The sequence below is a fragment of the Pelophylax lessonae genome (genome assembly GCF_965119305.1).
Source record: "Pelophylax lessonae genome assembly, chromosome: 9".
Classification (NCBI taxonomy): Eukaryota; Metazoa; Chordata; class Amphibia; order Anura; family Ranidae; genus Pelophylax; species Pelophylax lessonae.
In genome coordinates this window covers 120001088-120022863 of record NC_138776.1, presented here as the reverse complement: position 1 = coordinate 120022863, position 21776 = coordinate 120001088, and the positions used below count along the sequence as shown (strand labels likewise).

Sequence of the window (21776 nt, the reverse complement as noted above, 5' to 3'; positions counted from 1 at the left end):
AAGGAGTATCAGACCACTGCAAATCTACGAAGACCTGGCCGTCCCTCTAAACTTTCAGCTCATACAAGGAGAAGACTGATCAGAGATGCAGCCAAGAGGCCCATGATCACTCTGGATGAACTGCAGAGATCTACAGCTGTGGTGGGAGACTCTGTCCATAGGACAACAATCAGTCGTATACTGCACAAATCTGGCCTTTATGGAAGAGTGGCAAGAAGAAAGACATTTCTTAAAGATATCCATAAAAAGTGTCATTTAAAGTTTGCCACAAGCCACCTGGGAGACACACCAAACATGATGAAGAAGGTGCTCTGATCAGATGAAACCAAAATCTAACTTTTTGGCAACAATGCAAAAGGTTATGTTTGGCGTAAAAGCAACACAGCTCATCACCCTGAACACACCATCCCCACTGTCAAACATGGTGGTGGCAGTGTCATGGTTTGGGCCTGCTTTTCTTCAGCAGGGACAGGGAAGATGGTTAAAATTGATGGGAAGGTGGATGGAGCCAAATACAGGACCATTCTGGAAGAAAACCTGATGAAGTCTGCAAAAGACCTGAGACTGGGACGGAGATTTGTCTTCCAACAAGACAATGATCCAAAACATAAAGCAAAATCTACAATGGAATGGTTCATAAATAAACATATCCAGGTGTTAGAATGGCCAAGTCAAAGTCCAGACCTGAATCCAATCGAGAATCTGTGGAAATAACTGAAAACTGCTGTTCACAAACGCTCTCCATCCAACCTCACTGAGCTCGAGCTGTTTTGCAAGGAGGAATGGGCAAAAATTTCAGTCTCTCGATATGCAAAACTGATAGAGACATACCCCAAGCGACTTACAGCTGTAATCGCAGCAAAAGGTGGCGCTACAAAGTATTAACTTAAGGGGGCTGAATAATTTTGCATGCCCAATTTTTAAGTTTTTTTATTTGTTAAAAAAGTTTGAAATATCCAATAAATTTTGTTCCACTTCATGATTGTGTCCCACTTGATGTTGATTCTTCACAAAAAAATTACAGTTTTATATCTTTATGTTTGAAGCCTGAAATGTGGCAAAAGGTCGAAAAGTTCAAGGGGGGTGAATACTTTCGCAAGGCACTGTATATGTGTGTATGTGTATATATACATATATGTGTGTGTGTATATATACCCCTACACAGAAGTTCAGATGTCATGCCTGCCTCCAAAGACGTCCACAAAAAAGCCCGATAAACGCCTGAAACAAAAACGCCCAGGTGTAAAAGGAGCGGAGCCCCATCCCTGCTCTACTAATAATTCTAAGAAAAATGATATTTTTCTTATGGCGGTCACCCTGACATGGATGAGTTCTGTCACCCTGGCATAGCAGTCAGAGTCAGTTCACCCTAAACTACACTACGGTCACCCTGACACTTAACACTTTTCCTACAGAAACTAGATTATTGAATCTAACTATAGTGATATATAGTACCTTAACTACACTAGATGTCCCTTTCCTCACACTAATAATTGCTAAATGACACTTTTGCAGCAGGAGTAACAGAACTGCTTCCACTCTCTTCCACAGCCCCTGTATTACAGTGCTGGAGATTTGGCGGGGCTATGTTATATACTGGGGGGCATATTCACTACTGATTGGCCTCTGGACCCCCTAGTCACTCCAATCACATTCCTAGCATCCTCCTGCCCCCTCAATTGGCTTTTACTCACGTTTCTGGTCCAATCACGGGCCCAGTTCCTGTCCCATTGCATTTTGGGCGGTTCTGGTGCCGAATTCCGAACTTTTACCGCAAAAAGTTCGGAATTCGGCCGAATTTCGAACAGTCAATGTTCGGGTCGAACCGATGGTCGACCTGGACCGTTCGATCATCCCTAATTCTTAAGTGTCTGTTATTGCCCTGTACATTTGAGTATTCTTATTATCCAACACTGCCTGATTGCTATTTGTACATACCAGACTGCGGAGTGTTCGGCTGAACCGATTTTGGGTGTTATGCCAGGGTTTGGCTGACTGACTCTCTTATACACCTTTTGTTGTTTGGTTAATACAGAAAGTCTGCTGAACTCAGTTTACATTGTGTCTGTGATTCCTTCTAAGTGGTATACACTATGTCTGAACCTAGAGTGTCAGATGAACTGGGAAGTTCCCAGGGTCAGGGCAGCACTAGGGGACAAGCAATATCTAGCGGCCTCCATGAGGGTAGCGCTACATTTGCGGGCTTGTCCAGGATATCCTTCTGCTGCAGGCTCCAGCCAGTCAAGCCACGAGCCGCTGCGTAAGAAATTGATTCAGCTGCTGAAGCTGTGTGGGGACAAGCGCAAGGGGCTCTTATGGAGTGTTGCACCATCGTAGAGGTCCCAGGGAGTGAGTGCACATAGCAGGAAATTTTACAGTGGGTAAGGACCCTAGTACCAGAACAGAGAGAGTACATTTTGGACATGAAGGGCAGAGTTTACCCTGAACTGAGTTCGGGTGTTGATGGAATGGCAGGAAGACATACCCACTTGCTTCCAGTAAGAAGAGGTACATCTGGTGGAGGGGATGAATGCCTGGGTAATTCTGTTACAGTCAAGAGAAGATTAAGCAGAAGAGCAACCACAGGTCAGTGCAGGAAATGGCTGACACAGACACCTATGGGGCCAGGGTTTCCCCTATTTTGTTCTATGATGATATGAGCCAGCTAGTTGAGAGTTTGGTGAAGAATGGCTCCGCCACTGCCAACCAAGTGTATAGAAAACTCCATTTCTTCTCAGGGCAACTACCAACCCCTATTGGAGAGGGAGAGTTTGAGACGTGGATGGGTCAAGCCACACAGGCAGTAGAAGAGTGGAGCCTTCCAGAAGCTGTAAAGAGAACGCGGCTTAGTGAAAGCCTTAGAGGCCTGGCAGTAAAGGTGATCTGTAGCTTGCAGATAGGAAAGAAGGACTGTGTAGCTATGGACTATATAGAGGCCTTGTATGCTTTATTCTGGAGAGTAGAGAAGATTTCTGACCACTTATACAAATTCAATCACACTTGAAAGGGAGAGAGACTTTCAGAGTACATTTCCCAAGTGGACAGAATGTTGCACCAGATCATCTTAAAAAAGGGCATAGATCCCAAAGATGGTGGCCGAGTCTGTCTGGATAGAATCCTATAGGGGGCATGTCCAAATCACCCAATTGTTTTGAAGTTGTTGTTGAAGGGAGCTCAAGCAGTCCCTACTTATCCAGAATTAGTAAGAGACGTGAGAGAAGAGGAAGCTTTACTAGAAGAGAAAAATCAAGACGCAAGACAGCTGGCTATGGCTGTAGGAAGGAGGGAAAATGTTTCAGATGGAACCCAGTTTCTCAGATGAGGATAGTGAGGCAGACACGGATCCAGAGGGGAATGTCAGTTTTGATGGCCAAAAGTTGGATTGTGAACCAAAGCAAGTGGAACTGTTGACTTAGGTCTCTCAGGCTCAGACTCAAATGCCCCAAGCTCTCATGTGAGCGATGGAGACTCAAGGAAAGATACAGGAATCAAGGTTTGACCCAGGAGGGCCAATGTTGTCCCAAGTCAAGGGAAAGAGATGCTTCAGATGTAGGGAAAGCGGGCATTTCAGGGCTAAATATCCTAAAGAAGGAGTTAGGTCAGAATTATTGGCTGAAGTGTTAAAGGCATTACAGAAGCTGTTCTTCACAAAGCAAGAGGAAAACTTTAAGGGACCTCAGTGAAGGAACCAGATGAGGACCCCCAAGAAGAGCTCCAAAGCTCATAAACAACCGAAACCTAAACAACACGCAAGATCCTCCACCTGTCCTTTTGCTCCTTTATCTGTGCCTAGGTATGAGACACTCAAGTTAAAGAGAAAGGCACAGAAAGTCAATAGAGCACCATCCATTCGAGGCAACCAAGTCTTTGCCACAACGGCAGAAGCTAGCGAGGGTTCTAATGATCAATCCCAAAGCAAGGAATCTGTCGAAAAACTTGGTAAACCCATTTCCGGTTGTCCCCAAGAAGAGTTTCTAGTTTATGGATCACGTTGTGTTTGGTTGTTCTTTTTTCTTTTTATGTCTGGCTTATTTTTGGTCCTCATATTTATGCTGCTGCTACACCTGCTTTATTGATGGGTATATATGGTTTGAATATGCACCTTCCTGTACTGGATATGACTGAATGGCTCTCATCTTACTGCTGGCGCTCCCCTTGACAGTATTTTTTTAATCCCTTCTTATGTCACAAATATGACCCTAATATATTCCTCTATGTAAATCCTTAATTCCAAAATTAGGCGGTCCCTGGTATTTAATTATTTGCAAAAATATAAACCCTATCTTGTCTTCAGGAGACTCATCTCATTGTTTCTAAAGTCCTGGCTCTCAAATGTGCCTTTGTTTCTCACACCTTCAATTCCACATATTCCAGTTACACCAGAGGAGTCTTCATCTTGGTTGCTAAGTCTCTGCGCTACTCCCTGTAAACAGTTGTTACTGACACTTTTGGGAGATTTGTCATCGCTGTTTCGTACATTTATAATTTGTGCTCCACTTTTGTGTCTGTTTACATCTCATCCCCTTTCACAGTGATCTTTTGGGATGCGTTAATGTTGAGGGTGCTCCAGGTGATAGAGGGACCAATCATTATGACGGGGGATCCTAATATGATATTGTCTCCTGATCTTGACAGATCATCCATACCCAATCCAAATGCACCATCTTCTTGTTACTGGCTTATATTGGCCGGTACAATTTAGTGGAGGGTTGGAGATAGAAGAACCTACAGACCCGAGCTTATTCATGTTTTTCCTCCACATAACAAACCCTCTCTAGAACAGACTTGTGTCTTCTGACTCACGATATTCTCATGAAAGTGGTGGATATGAAGTAACCACGAGGGCCATCTCGGATTACTCTCTTTTGTTACTCACTATTTCTGAGCCCTCCGTCAGGTTACTGTATATCCTGTGGAGGTTAAGCCCCTGTGGCTAAAGGAGGAGCTTTTTTAGATGACCACAGCCTCGGCTATTAGGAACTACAGGTCAGAAAATACAACAGAGGTCCTACTAAGTGTTACGTGGGACGCTTTTAGGTCTTCTCTTATGGGGTTCTATTTCAGGTGTTATTAAACAGATTAGGTCAGAAAGAGAGTGGAAGGTTAAGGCTTATGAACAAAATGCTACTGATGCTGAAGTTGAATATATCAAGAACCCATCCTCTTCTAATTATAGGTTCTGGAGATATCATTCCCGCCAGCTTCACTTACTATTGATAGAGAAAACCCAGAAAAAACTCCTTTATCAACATCAACGAGTGTTTGAATTTGGAGATAAAAATAGTAAAATACCAGCTTACTTGGCTCGTTCTCAATATGCTTCTACTTTTATCCCCTGTATTTATAATGAAGAGAACATTTTATGTACCTCTTCAGATGATATTGCAAGGTCCTTCACAACATTCTATTCCCAACTCTACTCCTCCCAGGTTGGTTATGAACCGGAAGAGGTTCATGGATATTTGGCACTGATTCTGGTATCTGTACTGACCAGAGAGGTGACGGTAGATTTGGATCTCCCTTTCACCACGGGCGAAATAGAAACGGTGATGCAATCCTTTCATCCAAATAAGATGCCTGGGTTAGACAGTTATCCGATGGAATGGTATTGCACTTATAAAACTTTCCTGGCACAAAAACTGTTGGAAACATATTAGGATGCTTTTGATAAGGGTGTTCTTCTGGACTCACTATGGGAAGCTTTGATAGTTCTGATTCCCAAGCCGCACAAGGACCATACACTTTGCGAATCTTAATGGCCGATAGTCTTTTAGACGCTAAAATACTGTCAAACTTTTGTCAAGACAGCTGAACAAAGTGATAGCCTCTGTTATTAACCCAGATCAGACTGGCTTTATACCAGATCATTCCACGGCCATTACACTTCGGAGGCTCTTCACTGTTTTGCAGACTGAATGGCCCACCGCTAATATAATAGTAGTGTCCGTAGACATGCATAAGGCATTTGATTCTATAGAATGGCCTTTTTTGATAGCTGTCCTTGAGCGCTTAGGATTTGGACCCAAATTTATTGCCTATGTAAGCTATTGTACTCTCAGCCAGTGGCACGTTTAGGAGTCAATATTGTGATTACCAACCCCATTGATATAGCAGGAGGTACTCGGCAGGAGTGCCCTTTGTCACCTCTGCTGTTTGCCTTAGCTATAGAGCCACTTGTGGCTCTGTTGAGGATGGAATCTGCTGTCAAGGGTTGTTGGATAAATAACTTGGAGGAAAAAAACTAAATTTATTCTAATGACACCTTTGCATTTAGCTGATGCACAGGAATCCTTAAATGCAGCCTTGGATCTCATATCCCTATCAGGGGGGATTTTAAGGGTTCAAGGTAGATTGGAGTATATCCATAATTTTCCCCTTTAAATGTGACACATACCCCTGTGGTGTCCTCAAGTGTCCCCCTAAAGGTGGTTTCTACAGTAAATTTAGGTACCTAGGAGTTGATGTACAATCGCCACTGATGACTAATGTGCCCAATAATCTTTCCCCACTTATAACTGGCCTAAAGGATAGTTTTCAAATGTGGTCCAGGCTGCCCTTGAAAATCCTAGGGAGAATTCAATTATTTAAAATGGTTTATCTTCCATGGTTTTTAATGTATACTCTGGCAGGCTCTTGTGTACATTACTAAAATGACTTTTTCGGAAGTAAATATATTGCTTTCCTCCTTTCTTTGATGGACCCAAACCGCCTAGAATCTCACATATCACACTGTATCTGCCGGGTCATGGTGGAGGTTCAGTTCTGCCCAATCTCCAAGGTTACTACCTTGGGGCCCAAATAACACATATTCATTGGTGGTTCTTCCCTATGCTGAATATTACCTCTGTTGCTACACAGGCTGCAGTAATGTAATCCTATGAAGCATTGATTAATGTTTTATATAGAAATGGCTCTTATCCTACTGCAGGGGTGGATATCATTAAATTGTCCTATAAAATCTTTCATATGTGTAATTATAGAACAAATGGAACTTCCTTGGAGACATCTCCCAATGTTCCCTTATGGTGCAACCCGCACCTGCCCTAATTATACAAAATTTTATATGGGACCCGCTGGGCGAGATATAGTATTATTACAAATACGCCCATTACTTGTTTTCTGACTGTAAATTTAAGTTGTTTGGGTACCTATAACAGGAGTTAGGGATCCCTAACACTTTCTCGTTTTATTATATACAATTTTATTTGAGGCAGATCACTTAAAATTCATTTCTAGATACTATTTATTACTGCTGACCTCCTCTTCTCCAAGGATGGAAAGTGTTTTTGAGCAGTGGAAGGCTAACATCCCCAAATTCTGAAATTTGCTCTCCTGAGAGATGCCTTCTAGGGGATTTTGCTGAGGAAGACATGAGTAACTCATAGAAGACTCTCTTAAGGTTAGTGTTTTTTTAATGCCAAAACATCTTTGACTCTTATGTGGAAGGACCCCTCCCCTACTAGTCTTCATTTATGGGTTGATTGAATCAATGAGGCACTACTGCTTTATAAATTAATGTACTCTTCTAGGGGTTGTTGACGTACTCTTCTAGAGGTTGCCCCAAAAAGTTTGAAAAGATTTGGGCTGGCTGGCTTACCTCAGTTTCAGGTGAAATAGAAGTTTGATTACTAAACACTATGGTACCATAAGAAGAAAATGATGGGAGGTAAACTATTCATGTAGTCATATGGTATGAATTGTTCTAGTTTCCCAATGGTGTGGTAATAAATGCCCAAGTGTTTTTGTTTTTATCCATGCTTTTACACCTTTTGTGTATGTTAGTTTTCCCTTTGATTTCCCCCTATTTTTTCCCCTTTCCATGGAGGGGAAAACATTAAAAACAAAATGTATTTATGTCACTTATTTCTTATTATATATCTTTAACAATGATACACTAATATTGCACAGATCGCTGATTGTTTGGATGATATAACATTCCTGTAATAGACTTGTTTCTGTTGTACAATGCTTTGTAGCTATACAATGTTCATTTTTTGACAACATTATTTTGAAGCTCAATAAAATATTACCTTAAAAAATATGGTCTTGCTACCATTTGAATTGTGCATAGTCTTCAAATGTAGGGGGACATTAAGGAGAACAAAATAATATAACTGAAGTAATGGGGAGTTGCATATTGTTCATGCTCCAAAACATCTGCTGTAAAGGTCCAACATTGGCAAAAATGTATACATAGTTAATAATGCATTTTTTTGTAAATGGACTTCTTTCTTTTGCAGGATCGTCCCCTTAATCCTAATGAACGAAGGACAAGTACAACTACTTTGACAGTAGATGTTCTTGATGGTGATGACCTTGGTCCTCGGTTTCTTCCCTGTGAATCTGTGCCAAATACACGTGATTGTCGACCATTAACTTACAAAGCAAGCCTTCCAGAACTAAGCCCTCCTGTAAGTACAGCTGGTGGTATTTTGTTTAAATGTCTGTATAACTAAACTTTTTTTTTTCTATTTTTAATTTTGGATTTAGAGGGTAAGGATTGAACCTCTGACAGGTTAATTGTTTCTGTCTCTGTCCCGCTAGATACATTTCCCCTTACTTACTCTCCTTGAGATGCAAAAGGAATTGAGAAAAAATCTTGTGAAATTAAAAATTGGGTAGTTTCCCCTCACCTCCTGGAGCACAGACAGAAATTAAGAAGTCCAACTTTTCCCTACTTCATCCAAAACAAAAAAAAAATGTTTTGCCTTAGAAGTTTTTGGATAGATAATTTTGATAGTCAATTATTAAAGGTGGCAATTGTTATAAGTACAGCTATTTAAATTTCTTAGATGTTAATTCCTCTTCTAGGATCATGCACTTGAATTAGATAATTTACTTTGTATAGTCATTAGAGAATCTGGGTTCTTAGATTTGTCTTTTATTTTGCATCACTGTGGTCTTTGAATCTAGGGACCAATTGGTGGGTCTAAATTACATCAGTAGATCACTATCATCATACCCATCCACATATAGTTGAATGATCTGTTTTATTACAACTGAATCTGTAAAATAAAGCTTTTTTGTAATGTACCTTTTTGTAACCCTTGTTAAAATATTTGCTAAAATACTAAAATAAGTATAATCCTGATTAGAGCCTATTTAAACTGGTACTATGGTCCTCTGTCAACATTAAATTCTCCCAGCAGGATCTAAGTTCACCAGGCAACTGCAAAAAAATTGGTTAATTTGCATACAGGAATGGCGGGGGGGAGTAGAGGAAGCACATTTTCAGTTTTCAATTAAAGTAGATATCCTTTTTAACAGTCAAGTAGTACTAAAAGCTATCAAATTCTTTTAAAGTATTTGTATGTTCAAAAGTGTTTTAATCATTTGACTTTGAAATTTTACTTGATCTTGATGAAAAGCTATTCTGCAATTTGTTGCACCATATTCATGGCTTTCTTGATCCCACTAACCTCCATCTCCTGCACTTGACCTTATGTTCTTAAATCCTTCTGTCTTTGAAAATGTTTCTGTAGTCTGCATTATTGTTCCAATTATACTTTTGAAACTCTTCCTTGAAATTCCTGATTCCCATTTGTACTCTTGTTTTGTCCCTTTTTGAGCAAAACATTGGAAAGTGTAAATCTTGTTTATTAAATCCTTGCCTGCATGGCAATTTCTGTGGTGAGCTGGTATAAAAATCATTGAACTTGCCATTGCTTACATATGGAAAGCATAGCTGAAACTAATAGAATGGCCTCAACAAATTTGTTTTTAAAGGGAAATGGTGCTGAGAACAGGTAACGGTAACCTTATACTCTGAATGAAGTCATAACTTCTCATCTGCACACTTATTATATGCCAGTATCATTTTCAGAGGAAGTGGTCAGCAAATACAACATCCAATATTTATCTAAATAAATATTTCCCTAGCACATTTGTCTAGACAGAACAATTATGCTAATTAAAACTAAAATAGTATTGCTTGTAGAAAAAGCAGTTATTGTATAAGCCCAGTTAAAATCTCTTTTTGTGTTTTATAGAATGGGAAGGGTTTCAAGCCTTGTTAGTTTTTATCTGCTGTCAGGAGCTTTAATATACAGTTTTTACTGTTCTGGTGACAAGGAATTAACAGATCAAAAACAGACCAAATGAGGGACACAGACAGGAATTTAAACTGATCTCCAGGTTATATTTAACTCGAAATAGATAATTTGGACAAAGCTGGTCCAAACAATTTACTTCACTAACAGTTCTAGTGGTCTGTGCTTTAAATGCAATATGTAGTCTCAGCTGTGTTCCAGAAGAGGGGTGAGAACTTTCTGTTCTGCTCTCAGAACACAATCGAGTTGGGCTGAGCAACACTCAATCTTTTACAAGGAAATCTATGTCTGTAATCTATGAATAAATACAACACTTCCTCTGTTTGGCTGGGACAGAGAGAATCACAAACTCCACCTTAGCCAATGAGAGGAAGATTTATATTAATTAGTATAGTATAGTATAGTATAGTATACAAAGCTTCCTGTGAAAGACTGAGTGCCATCCATTCAGCTTGACATTATTTTGTTCCAGGAGAAGAACAGGAGGTTCTGTCTGTAGCTGAGACTACATACAGTTCATACAGTGCACACCACCACAGCCATGGCAACTGTTAGTAAAGTAATAGAAAATAGGAATATTTAATTTGGAACAGCTTAGTCTAATGAGATTACTGAAAATTAAATGAAACCTGGAGGTCAGCTTTAAGGTTTCGTTCACATCTGAGCAATTTGAAACTGTGGGCAGAATTGTCACACTTCTGCCTGCACTTCCAAATTGTGCTAAAATCACAACAAAATATGCAATGCATGTTTGGATGCCACTCATTCTCAATTGCATCCCAAATGTGGTAAAATTGCAAAAAAAGTGTGTGACAAAATGCACTTGGCTTAGTGCCAGAATATAATACATGAGCTTCTTTTGGCACAACAAACGCACAACATTCACTTGAATGGGCTGCCCTATGAGCAAAACTTGGAAATGCATGTAAATTGCACAAACAAAATTGAATTGCAAGCAGGAATATGCATTCCCACTATGCAAAATTTGAAGAGGCCTAAAGTTGATGGTTGCTCCAGCATTACTCTACTCATTAAACAAAAAGTATCTTCATGTTTTACTTTACTGCTGTTGAAGATTTTCCCCTACTTCCTTTCTGGTGAAATTGTTGTTGTAGGACAGGGGGACCTGAGGACTTGAATTAAGCATCACACTGCCCCCTACTGCAGTCGGAACAGACAACTGCTGGAGGGTAAATTGCTGCAGTTTACCTCTCTGCCAGCTGTCCATATAGTGTGAATTTATCCTAAGGGCTCATTCACTCATGTGTGCTACAATGCTATTTAAATGTGAATAGACTTCAAAAGTTTAAAGAAACTTTACTAATTAATCATTGTTAACTATTTTATCAAAAGAAAGAAATGAAACACAATCATGTTAGTGGTCTTGCTTCACTGCACTATAAATAACTGTGGCCTACTATTTTCAGCTGTCACAACTGCAAATTAGGGAAACCCAATTAAACCTGTAATGGTCCTAAGAATTATTAGCAGGAGATGATCATATTTTAAAATTGTGCCTTAGCATCCACAAAAAGAGACCTGAGGTGAAATTTGCTCATTCCAAGAAATTTTGTTAAGTTTTCAGTATACGCATTACTTAAAAAAAATAGAAATATCTATGTATGTGCTTTGCCCATCAGTTTTTTTAAATTATATGGCTACTTTTATAGAAGGGATGGTGCATATGAGTCCACCTACCCAATTAAGATTGTTGCTATCAGATGCAATGAGATTGATTTATTAGTGGCTTTGAAAAGTGTACTTTCTCCAGAATAATAGTAGTGAAGATTAAAGTGGTTGTTAAGCCACTAATATAAAATAATCTAATCCACTCTGTAATATAACACTAAGTGCTCCTGTGTCTGTCCTATAGAAAAAATATGTCAATCTGTACCTATATCAGAGCGGCTCCCAGCGATCAACTGATTCCTTGGCTTTCTTCTCTGCCCGACTCACAGCTCCAGTGGGCGAGGCTGAGCACTGCAGCTGATGTCAGCAGGGGAGGAGGGGAAGAGAGGAGAGAAAGCTGAGTAGTCACCTGATCGCTGAGAGCTGCTCTGATAGGTACAGATCGGCATATTTTTCTATAAGACAGGCACAGGAACACTTAGTGTTATATTACAGAGTGGATGGGATTATTTTATAATAAATATGAGTATGAGAGCTGCAGGAGTGGAGGGGTGGTCGCTGACACAGCAGACAGGCAGGGAGGGGAGGGGGGAGGAGAACACAGGAGACAGAGCTGCAGATGACAGAGGCACAAACACTGACCACGGTGTCAAGGCTCAGCAGCCATGATATACCGTGGTCAGTGTACAAAGGGGAGGGTAGAGACTGGCAGGATCAGCCATGTTTTTTAGGTGATACCTGGTGCCAAATTACACAGCACAAGCACTGTGCTGTACAGCATGCTTTAAGAAAACAGTATCTGTTTTTTTTTTGTTTTTTTTAGGGTAACAAATGCTTTAAGCTATGTTTACTTTGAATAGTTAGCCATGTTTAAGAGAAGTGAAAAAAAAAACCTGAATTTTTCCTAGGACATAATTGGCTGATTAAAGTAGAATTCCATATGTAATTTTGACTTTGAATAGTTTGTTTGGGCCTAAGGTGACCAATAGGGATGATCGAATGGTTCGGGTCCACCATCGGTTCGGCCCGAACATTGGGTGTTCGAGGTTCGGCTGAATTTAGAACTTTTTGCCCAAAAAGTTCGGAATTCGGCAACCATAACCGACCAAAATGCAATGCTTCAGGAAATGGGCTTTAAAAGCCAGTGATTGGACCAGAACCATTAGCAAAAGCCAATTGAGGGGGCAGGAGAATGCTAGGAATGTTATTGGAGTGACTAGGGGGTCCCTAGACCAATCATTAGTGAATACGCCCCCCAGTATATAAGATCGCCCCCGCCAAATTCCTAGCATTCTTGTACGGGACATGGAAGAGAGTGGAATGCTGTTCTGTTCTAATGTGTTACAAAGTGTCATTTAGCTATTTTTAGTGTGAGGAAAGGGATATCTAGTGTAGTTAGAGTGCTCCTTTACACTTAAGTTAGCTTCAAAAATTTAGTTTCTGTAGGGAAAGTGTTAAGTGTAAAGGGACTGTAGTGTAGTGTAGGGTTAACTGACAGTGACTGCTATGGAAGGGTGACAAAACCCTTCCATAGCAGGGTGACCGCTATAGAGAAATGATAATTTCTCTGAGTTGCTTCGGGACAGGAATATGGCTTCTCACCAGCCAAGCATTTTTCATGCTGCAGGGGCTGCCACTGCCAGTGCTTTTTTGAGGACATGTTTGATGTCAGACATGACATCTGAACATGTGTATAGGGGGTATATATACACATATATGTCTGTATATATACCCCTAGACATATATAGGTGTGATAGTAGCAGAAATATATGCTTGCGCTAATGAAATCATTTACAGTAATATATTTCTGCTACTATCACACCTATATATGGCTAGGTGTCTATATATACATATAATTATGTGTGTATAGTACCACTTTACACAAGTTCAGATGTTTTTCCTGACTGCAAAGAACCCAAAAAAATGCCTTCTATTAAACCGGCAAGGTGTGAAAACCGAGAAGAGAAGCCAACCCCCTGAGCTGAAAGTGTTCTAATACAAACAATCCTTTTTTTTATGGTTCTGGACATGCTACAGAGCTGAAACTTCACATGTACACCTTTTAGACCCCCCACATACGAAATCACACAAAAAAAGTTCTTAAAAATTGTCATTTTTGATAAAAAAGCCAATTATTGAAAAAAATAAAAAAAAGAGATTTTTTGATTTTTACTTTGGATTTCAGATCTGGTCTAAAAAGTGTACATGTGAAGTTTCAGCTCTGTAGCATGTCCAGAACCATAAAAAAAGATTGTTTGTATTAGAACACTTTCAGCTCAGGGAGTTGGCTTCTCTTCTTGGTTTTCACACCTTCTAATACAAACAATCTTTTTTTTTATGGTTCTGGACATGCTACAGAGCTGAAACTTCACATGTACACTTTTTAGACCCCCAGATCTGAAATCCAAAGTAAAAATCAAAAAAATTCTTTTTTTTTTTTAATTTTTTCAATAATTGGCTTTTTTATCAAAAATGACAATTTTTAAGAACTTTTTTTGTGTGATTAATAGTTAATGGGGCATGACCCAGAACCCTAGGGACTTTTTAGGGGCATTTATTGGGTTTTAGGGCTTAAAAATGGTGTTTTTTGATTACCGAAGTTCGGGCCCCATTGATTTCAATGGGGTTCTGAAATCCGGGCCGAACTTTCGGAAAGTTCGGATGTTCTGGCCGAACCGAACTTTTCAAAAGTTCGATCATCCCTAGTGACCAAATAATTTTCACTACATATCCATGCAGCCACTGTGTGTGATGTAATGTACTGTAGTAGCTGCATAGAGTTAGCAGTGCTGTGTTCCAGGAGCAGTACAGGTGATGTCCTGTTTTCTGCCAGAATGAATTAAAGCATAACTCTACTTTTGTGGAGAAAAAACATTCCCCTCTGGGTTATCTACAGTATGTACATTGCAAGGATTATACCAACCTTTGTTGCAGATTCCTACCTTTTGTTATTCTGAAGAAATCACTGTTTGTTCCTCTGTGCTCATTGAGTCTAATCAGAGTGGTTTAATATTTATCAGTCAGCTGTATAGCTGCAGAGCACTAATTAGGAAATCTGCTGGGCCTGCACCCCTTTAGAGGTATTCCTATTCGAAGTATCTCACCAAATATTACATTTTTGTTACGGGGATGCCTGAAATCTGAGTTGACTGTAAGGCAAACTTCTGGGAAAATTGGTGAGCCAATCACACAAGCAGGAAATTGGGGTGTGTTCAGTACACATTCTGTATACAGAACAACTCCAGGTACCATATTGCATTTCATTTTTAGAAAATTACAGCGGCTGCAGATTGAAAAGGAAAGGTAATTTTTAATAACATTCAATTACAATATGACTTGTGTCACAATTGTATACGCTATATATTTTTTCTTTATTTGCTATTTTTTTTCTTCATAAAAGTGGAGTTACCCTTTAAAGTCAGTACTTTACCACCATTCTGTAAAATAGTTGTATTTCTATCCATGAGTACAACGCTTCCTCTGAGTACCCAAGGTGGAAATAATTCCCAGCTCTGTACTTTGGCCAATCAGAGGAAGCCTTCATGGATAAAAAGTCTTCCCCTGAAAGACACAGAAGCATTTAGCCCAACTCTCTTTAAATGCAGCAGCAGACAGGAATTCATCTGTACTGATGCTAGGACACAGTACTGTTTACTGTATATAGCTAATGCTACTACATTCCAGTGCACTCAGTGGACACATATTTATATGTAAGGGAAATAATTTATTTGGGCCAGCTTGACCCAAACAAATTGTTTTAAGTCAAATTAAATTAAGTTCTGCTTTAAGGTAAACACAAAGCTTCGTCCTATTCACTAAGATTAGTGAGTTCACTTTGCTAAGTTAACAGTTTTTATGGGGTTGATTGACTAAAGTCAAACAGATGGTTCACTTTGCCACAGAGCTTAGTGAATGAGGTGAAGCCTTTCTGACTTCTAGCATCCAATTGTGTGCAAGTAAAATACTGTTTTATTTTCCCTGCATGTGCTTTTATATTTTTTGAAAAGTGAAGCTTCAACACATTCCCTAACAAGAATTGAGTGAGATTGCATCAACACAGGGTGGTGCTGTGGATGCAAATATCAATAGAAGAGTGCCATATCCTATATTAGTCTAATCAAAGTTTTTTGGGGGAACTATTGACTTTATAGGCAGCAGAATACAACAAATTCTTTAAAAATTCATACATTATATAGAAGTATGTTAAAAATATAGGAGTAAGCCTGCTGTTAGGTTGAGTTAATCACGCCGTCCCAATAGATAATTAATGTATAAAACAAGTACCTCTTTTAAAAAAAGGTGTACTCCCCGCGCCTAGGAATTAGTGTTTTAAAATTATCTTTAAATTAATGACACACGTGAAAAATATAGCAGCAGCAGTAGTATATAATTAGTATGAAAGGAAAAAATAGGCCTAAAATAGGGCTATCTACAGCGCTTGCTCAAATTATATAATTATAAATATAAATGTAAACATAAATCTGTGCAATTATATATACTTAAAATGTGTAAATTCACAAATATAAAGTGCAAATGTGCAAATATTTTGTGCCAATCAAATATCCATATTTATACGAATCCATAAATAAAATTGATTAATAAAAGTCCATCTTGTATTGCAAAAATATATATATAGAAAATATAAAAAATATATATAAAAAAATTATTATGCAAAACAAAGTTCCGTGATTGTTCCTTTTTCTGGGAACTATGCAGGTGCTCTAGAAAAATTCAAATAGTGACTGATAGAGTGCAGGTGCTAGGTGCTTTCTTCCCGTGCAGTAATTTATAAAATGGGTAACTTACCAAATGTAGTGGGTCTCATATACCTTACAATATTGAGACCAATCACGCTTATTGTTTATCAGACAGTACAACAACTTACTACATATTTTTACTTACCTAGAACATCTGCATAAAGCTCTTGAGGAAGCGCTGTGGTGCGAAACATGTAGAGCCTGAACAAGCCACATCAACCTACACCAAGCCCGCCAGAATATTGGCAGCTGCATATTCTTGGCACATTGATTATTTATTGGAATGGGTTTTCAGTTTGTTTGTGTTTGTGTGATTAGCTCAATCTAATAGCAGGCTTACTGCAATGTTTTTTTTTTAACATATTTCATGTTTTAGAAACTCTGTGATAACATGTATGATTTTCAAAGAATTTGTTGTCTTGCAGTGCTTATAAAGTCCATGGTTTCCCCCCCAAAAAAGTTCATTAGACATTCACTAACTAAGCTAAGATATGAAAATGTCCCTGCAAAGTGTAACTTCCCTTGAAAAGTGAACAGCGTATTTGTATGAGTAACAAGTGTAGGGGCGCTGATATAAATCATATAACAGCTGGTATATAATTAATAGAAACCATTTAAAATAAATTATTCATATAGAATTTATAAATATAAGTGGTAAAGTGCTTGTGCTAAACAGTGCTACATATATACATGCAACGGATAAATAAATATATCAAATAAATAATTAATGTGCAATTGTGCAATATGTGAAAATCATGCGGCAAATAATAAATATTATATAGTAAACAATATATACCAAATAAAGTGCAAATGTGTGCAACTAGCAGTAAAAGTGGTATGACTTAATAGTGACAAAAAAGTGATTAACTCAAATGTGATAATAAATGGTTTATATTAATTATATACCAGCTATTATATGATTTATATCAGCGCCCCTACACTTGTTACTCATACACCATTTTAATAGTTTAACACTTTTAAAAACTCTGGGGCAGCAGATATAATATCTTTAAGCCTTCTCACCTTATTTAGGACTGAGTGCCTTCACATTGGTTTTTCAACAGCGTATTTGTCTTTAGTAAATCTACCCCTTACTTTTCTATCATTCAGAGGGAAAGTACACTTTTCAAAGCCTCTAGTAAATCAATCCCATTGCCTCCTGTGTCAAAAATTGAAATTGATTACATGCACCATACCTTCTGCAATTGTAATTTTTATATATTTTAGAAAAAAAAACTGATGAGCATATCAATCCTGATGTTCTCAGATATTTTTAAAATATATAATCCCTTGACTCATTCGCTATAAAGATATTTATTTCTTCCAGTGACATTCAAACTAGTTGTTCTTACCAGTCTTCATTATTAATCCAACAGAAAAAATATGGTTCAACTAAAGAGAGAATGAAAAAAAAACTGAAATCACATTCTGTCGGCCTGGCCTAAACACAGTGCATATGAAAGAGTTAGATTGTACTGGTTATTCCAAAATACTTTTCTCTCAAAAGGATGTAAAACAGCAGATCTGTTTTATTGGATACTTATCTTTTGATGAGCAATTTCCTCTTCTATCCCTCTTTGTTTCATTCAATCCTTTTAGTTTACAATCTTCCTACTGTTGAATTATAGGCCTGCTTAGTACTCCACACATGCAATGTGTTGTCTGCAGTAGATACAAAATGTACTTAGCAATGAATCCCACACAATAGAGATACTTTCAATCCCATTATGTGGTGCTGTATAAAAAATGCTAATTACCAGTTCACTATGACTAAAACACTGTGCTCATATTGATTGTTATTATAAAAATGACTTATTATAAAGTCTAAATGCATATTAAATGCAGTAATAAACGCTGATCAGCATCTAATTAAATTTATATATTCATTTGTCCTATGCCATATGTCCAATGAAATGTTTCTAGCAATATAATTATTCTTTTGTCTAAGTAAAAAACTATACTGAAGACATATTTTAAGTTTAATGAACAAAGCTTCAATTTGGTATGATAACCTAAATCTTGATAGTGCCCTTTTTGTTACAAACTTTTAAATTGTTTTATGAGATCAAGCCGTTCCCTGTCCAAGTGACTTTCCAATCTAAATAAACATACATATTTTAAGTTGAATGGATGTTTATAATAAGCAGCAATCTGATAATCCTTATTACTAGCAATACATTTAATAACGACAGCAGAAAAGCAACACTAGTTCTAGATCTGTTGCCACTTCTACAGCAATCACACTTTCAAGTATGTTTGCCTAGTTTTATTCCCTCAGCTGTATCAATCAAGCACTGGACTATAAGGCCCCTTTCACACAGGCGATCCGATCCGCCTGTCAGTTTTTCATGCGGACCGGATCGGATGCTCCATGCATCCCTATGGGGCAGCGGATGTCAGCGGTGACATCTCCGCTGACACCCGCTGCTATCCGATCCGATCCTGTCCGTGAAATCCAGATGAATGGAAATCCTATTTTCCATCCATCTGGAGGATCAGATCCGATAGGATTGGATGAAAATGGACAAGCGGTCTGTTCTCATCCGATCTCCCATAGAGGAGAGCGGGGATCTGACAGCTCTCTCTGCAAATTTAGCAGAGACGGAGCTGTCATCCACCTGCTCTGTGGGAATCGGCAGAGCGATCCCCGCTAAGCAAAACAGAGTCCACCGGGCGGAAAGCCTGTGTGAAAGGACCCTATTTTGTATGTGTTCAGGTTTAAAGGGATGAGGTGGCAACCCTAACTGACCAGTGACAGTATGTTAAAAAAAAATAATACTAATAATTTTATTTATTTATTTTTTTTACTTTTTTTGGCTTTTTTAACACTTTTTTCATTTTTTTACAATTTTTAACTTTTTACTTACTTTCATCAGAGTAGTTCTGTGCCACTCTAGTAACACTACTACTCTGTGGAGATGATCAGGGATTTATATTTTTACACGTTGCTGTTGAAACAATGATCTTTGCAACAGCAATATTTTGTGCTGTCATGAACGGGTTACATTCCTTAAGGATGTGATTATTAGCGATATGTGATTGGCTACAGCTAATCACATTGTACAGGGTGCTGTAATTGGCCCAAGTACCATGTGATAGCTCTGGGCCAATCACAGCATAGGAAATACAGCTGTTATTAAATTAATTAATTCATAACAGCTTTGTTAACATTGTGATCAGCTTTGAGTACCAGGATCTGCAATTTGGACACAGCGGTTGTGGGATTGGTGCGCTGGGCACCCCTTACCCAGAACAGGCTGGATCACGTATATGTGATCAGGCCTGCCTGTGCCAGCCACCCCCATAAAAGTAGTGTGGGTGGTCAGCAAATGGTTAATGAAGCTTTGTAGTTATTTATTACACATTAGATATTTTTTCATTCATCATAAGATATCATTTATGCAAAAAGGTAATGAGAAACTAATATTGCTCACAATAATTGTTAGTGAATTTACCACACTGGAAGGTGCATTAACGTTATATAAAAACTATACCAAGGGTGATATACAATAAATTGCTCTAAGGATCATTAGGTTACCTTATCTATAACTTCCAAGGTCCCTGAGAGTTTTCAGTCAGCTTTTTAGTAATTCTTCCCTTTGTAAGTGTGATAATAAGCCAATAAGCCAGTGAAATGTATATGTGGACTATAAGAGAAGCATTCAACTGTATACTTTCTTGATTCCGTCAATATTATGGAAATTTCAGTTTATTTAAATGCATTCAAGGGTGTTTCCATTTGCGATTCACTTGTGTTGATGCTTTGCTGTCTTTATAACATTTTCAACAAAGATTTTTGTTTGCTGTTTAGTTTTCTTTAATGTGGCACAAAATATATTTGAGTGTTCTTTCAGTACATCATATTCATTTTTAAGGTGTCAAGTGCAATGCCATGTGTAATTTTCTTTTCTTTTGATACTGGTAAAAGCCTGGTTAAATCATAGCTGAATGTGTTGCAGACAAATGAAGGACACATTTAACACATTTTTATTCTTAAAAGATAAAATACTCTTTGCACAGTTTCATTTTCGTTTATTTCTTGCTATTTACAAAGTTCTTTGAAATCAGCTTGTTTCAGTATAAAGTAACACATTCAATTCGGTATATTACTTTATTTTTTGTTAAACCAGACCTATAGCACATCTGTACTCACCCACTGTTCCATGGTGCCCTGGAGCTCCTCCAGAGATTGCCAGGAGTTCCTTGAACAATTTTGGAATGACCCCTCACCTCATGATATCTGCATATCTCTGGTACATACAGCACTTGTACATCACGGTGTGGGGACTGGAGCAACCTCTTCTCTTATGGACATTTTTGCCACCATTGTAACGGCATTTTCTTCACTGACCACCAATGTAAAGAGGCCTTTTTCCCACTGACCACAAATGTAAGGGGCCCTTGTTCATTGATCACCAATTCATAAGGCTTCTTTTCCATTGACTGTCAATATAAGGGAGTCCTTCTACACTGTTCACCAATGCTGATCACTTAATAATAATCTTTTCATAGTTATTACTTTATATTTCATCATATGGGGCAGGGGGTGTTGAAAAATCCTCTTCTCTGAGAATTTTATAAACTTTATTCTTTCAATTATTATAGAGTGCATTTCGAAAGCCTTATTCCAAAATGGATTAAATTCATTATTTTCCAAAACAATTGTTTAAACAATACCCCATAATGATAACGTGAAAGAGGTTTGTTTGAAATCTTTGCAAAGTTATTAAAAATAAAAAAGGAAAAAAATCACATGTAAATAATTATTCACAACCTTTGCCATGACACTCAAAATTTAGCTTTGTTGCATCCTGTTTCCACTGATCATCCTTGAGATGTTTCTACAACTTGATTGAAGGCCACCTGTGGTAAATTCAGTTGATTGGACGTGTTTTGGAAAGGCACACACCTGTCTATATAAGGTCCCACAGTTAACAGAGCATGTCAGAGAACAAACCAAACCATGAAACCCAAGGAATTGTCTGTAGACCTCTAAGAAAGGATTGTATTGAGGCACAGATCTTGGTAAGGGTACAGAAAAATTTCCACAGCATTGAAGGTCCCAATGAGCACAATGGCCTCAATCGTCCATGAATGAAAGAAGTTTGGAGGGAGGAGAATCTTCCAGAAGAACAACCATCTCTGCAGCACTCCACCAATCAGCCCTGTATGGTAGAGTGGCCAGACAGAAGCTACATCTCAGTAAAAGGCACAGACAGCCCACCAGGAGTTTGCCAAAAGGCACTTGAAGGACTCTCAGACCATGAGAAACAAAATTCTCTGGTCTGATGAAACAAAGATTGAACTCTGAATAGACTGGCCTGAATAGCAAGCGTCATGT

General features: G+C 38.4%; 1 protein-coding gene across 1 annotated transcript in view; it reads left to right on the top strand.

Moving 5' to 3' along the window:
• The window catches only part of PCDH15 (protocadherin related 15), a 1730880-nt gene that overhangs the window by 742911 nt on the left and 966193 nt on the right, over nucleotides 1–21776 (top strand). The window contains exon 9 of the mRNA XM_082269384.1: nucleotides 8241–8411. Within this exon, the coding sequence (XP_082125510.1) occupies nucleotides 8241–8411 (171 nt within the window). The remainder of the gene's footprint in view (nucleotides 1–8240; nucleotides 8412–21776) is intronic.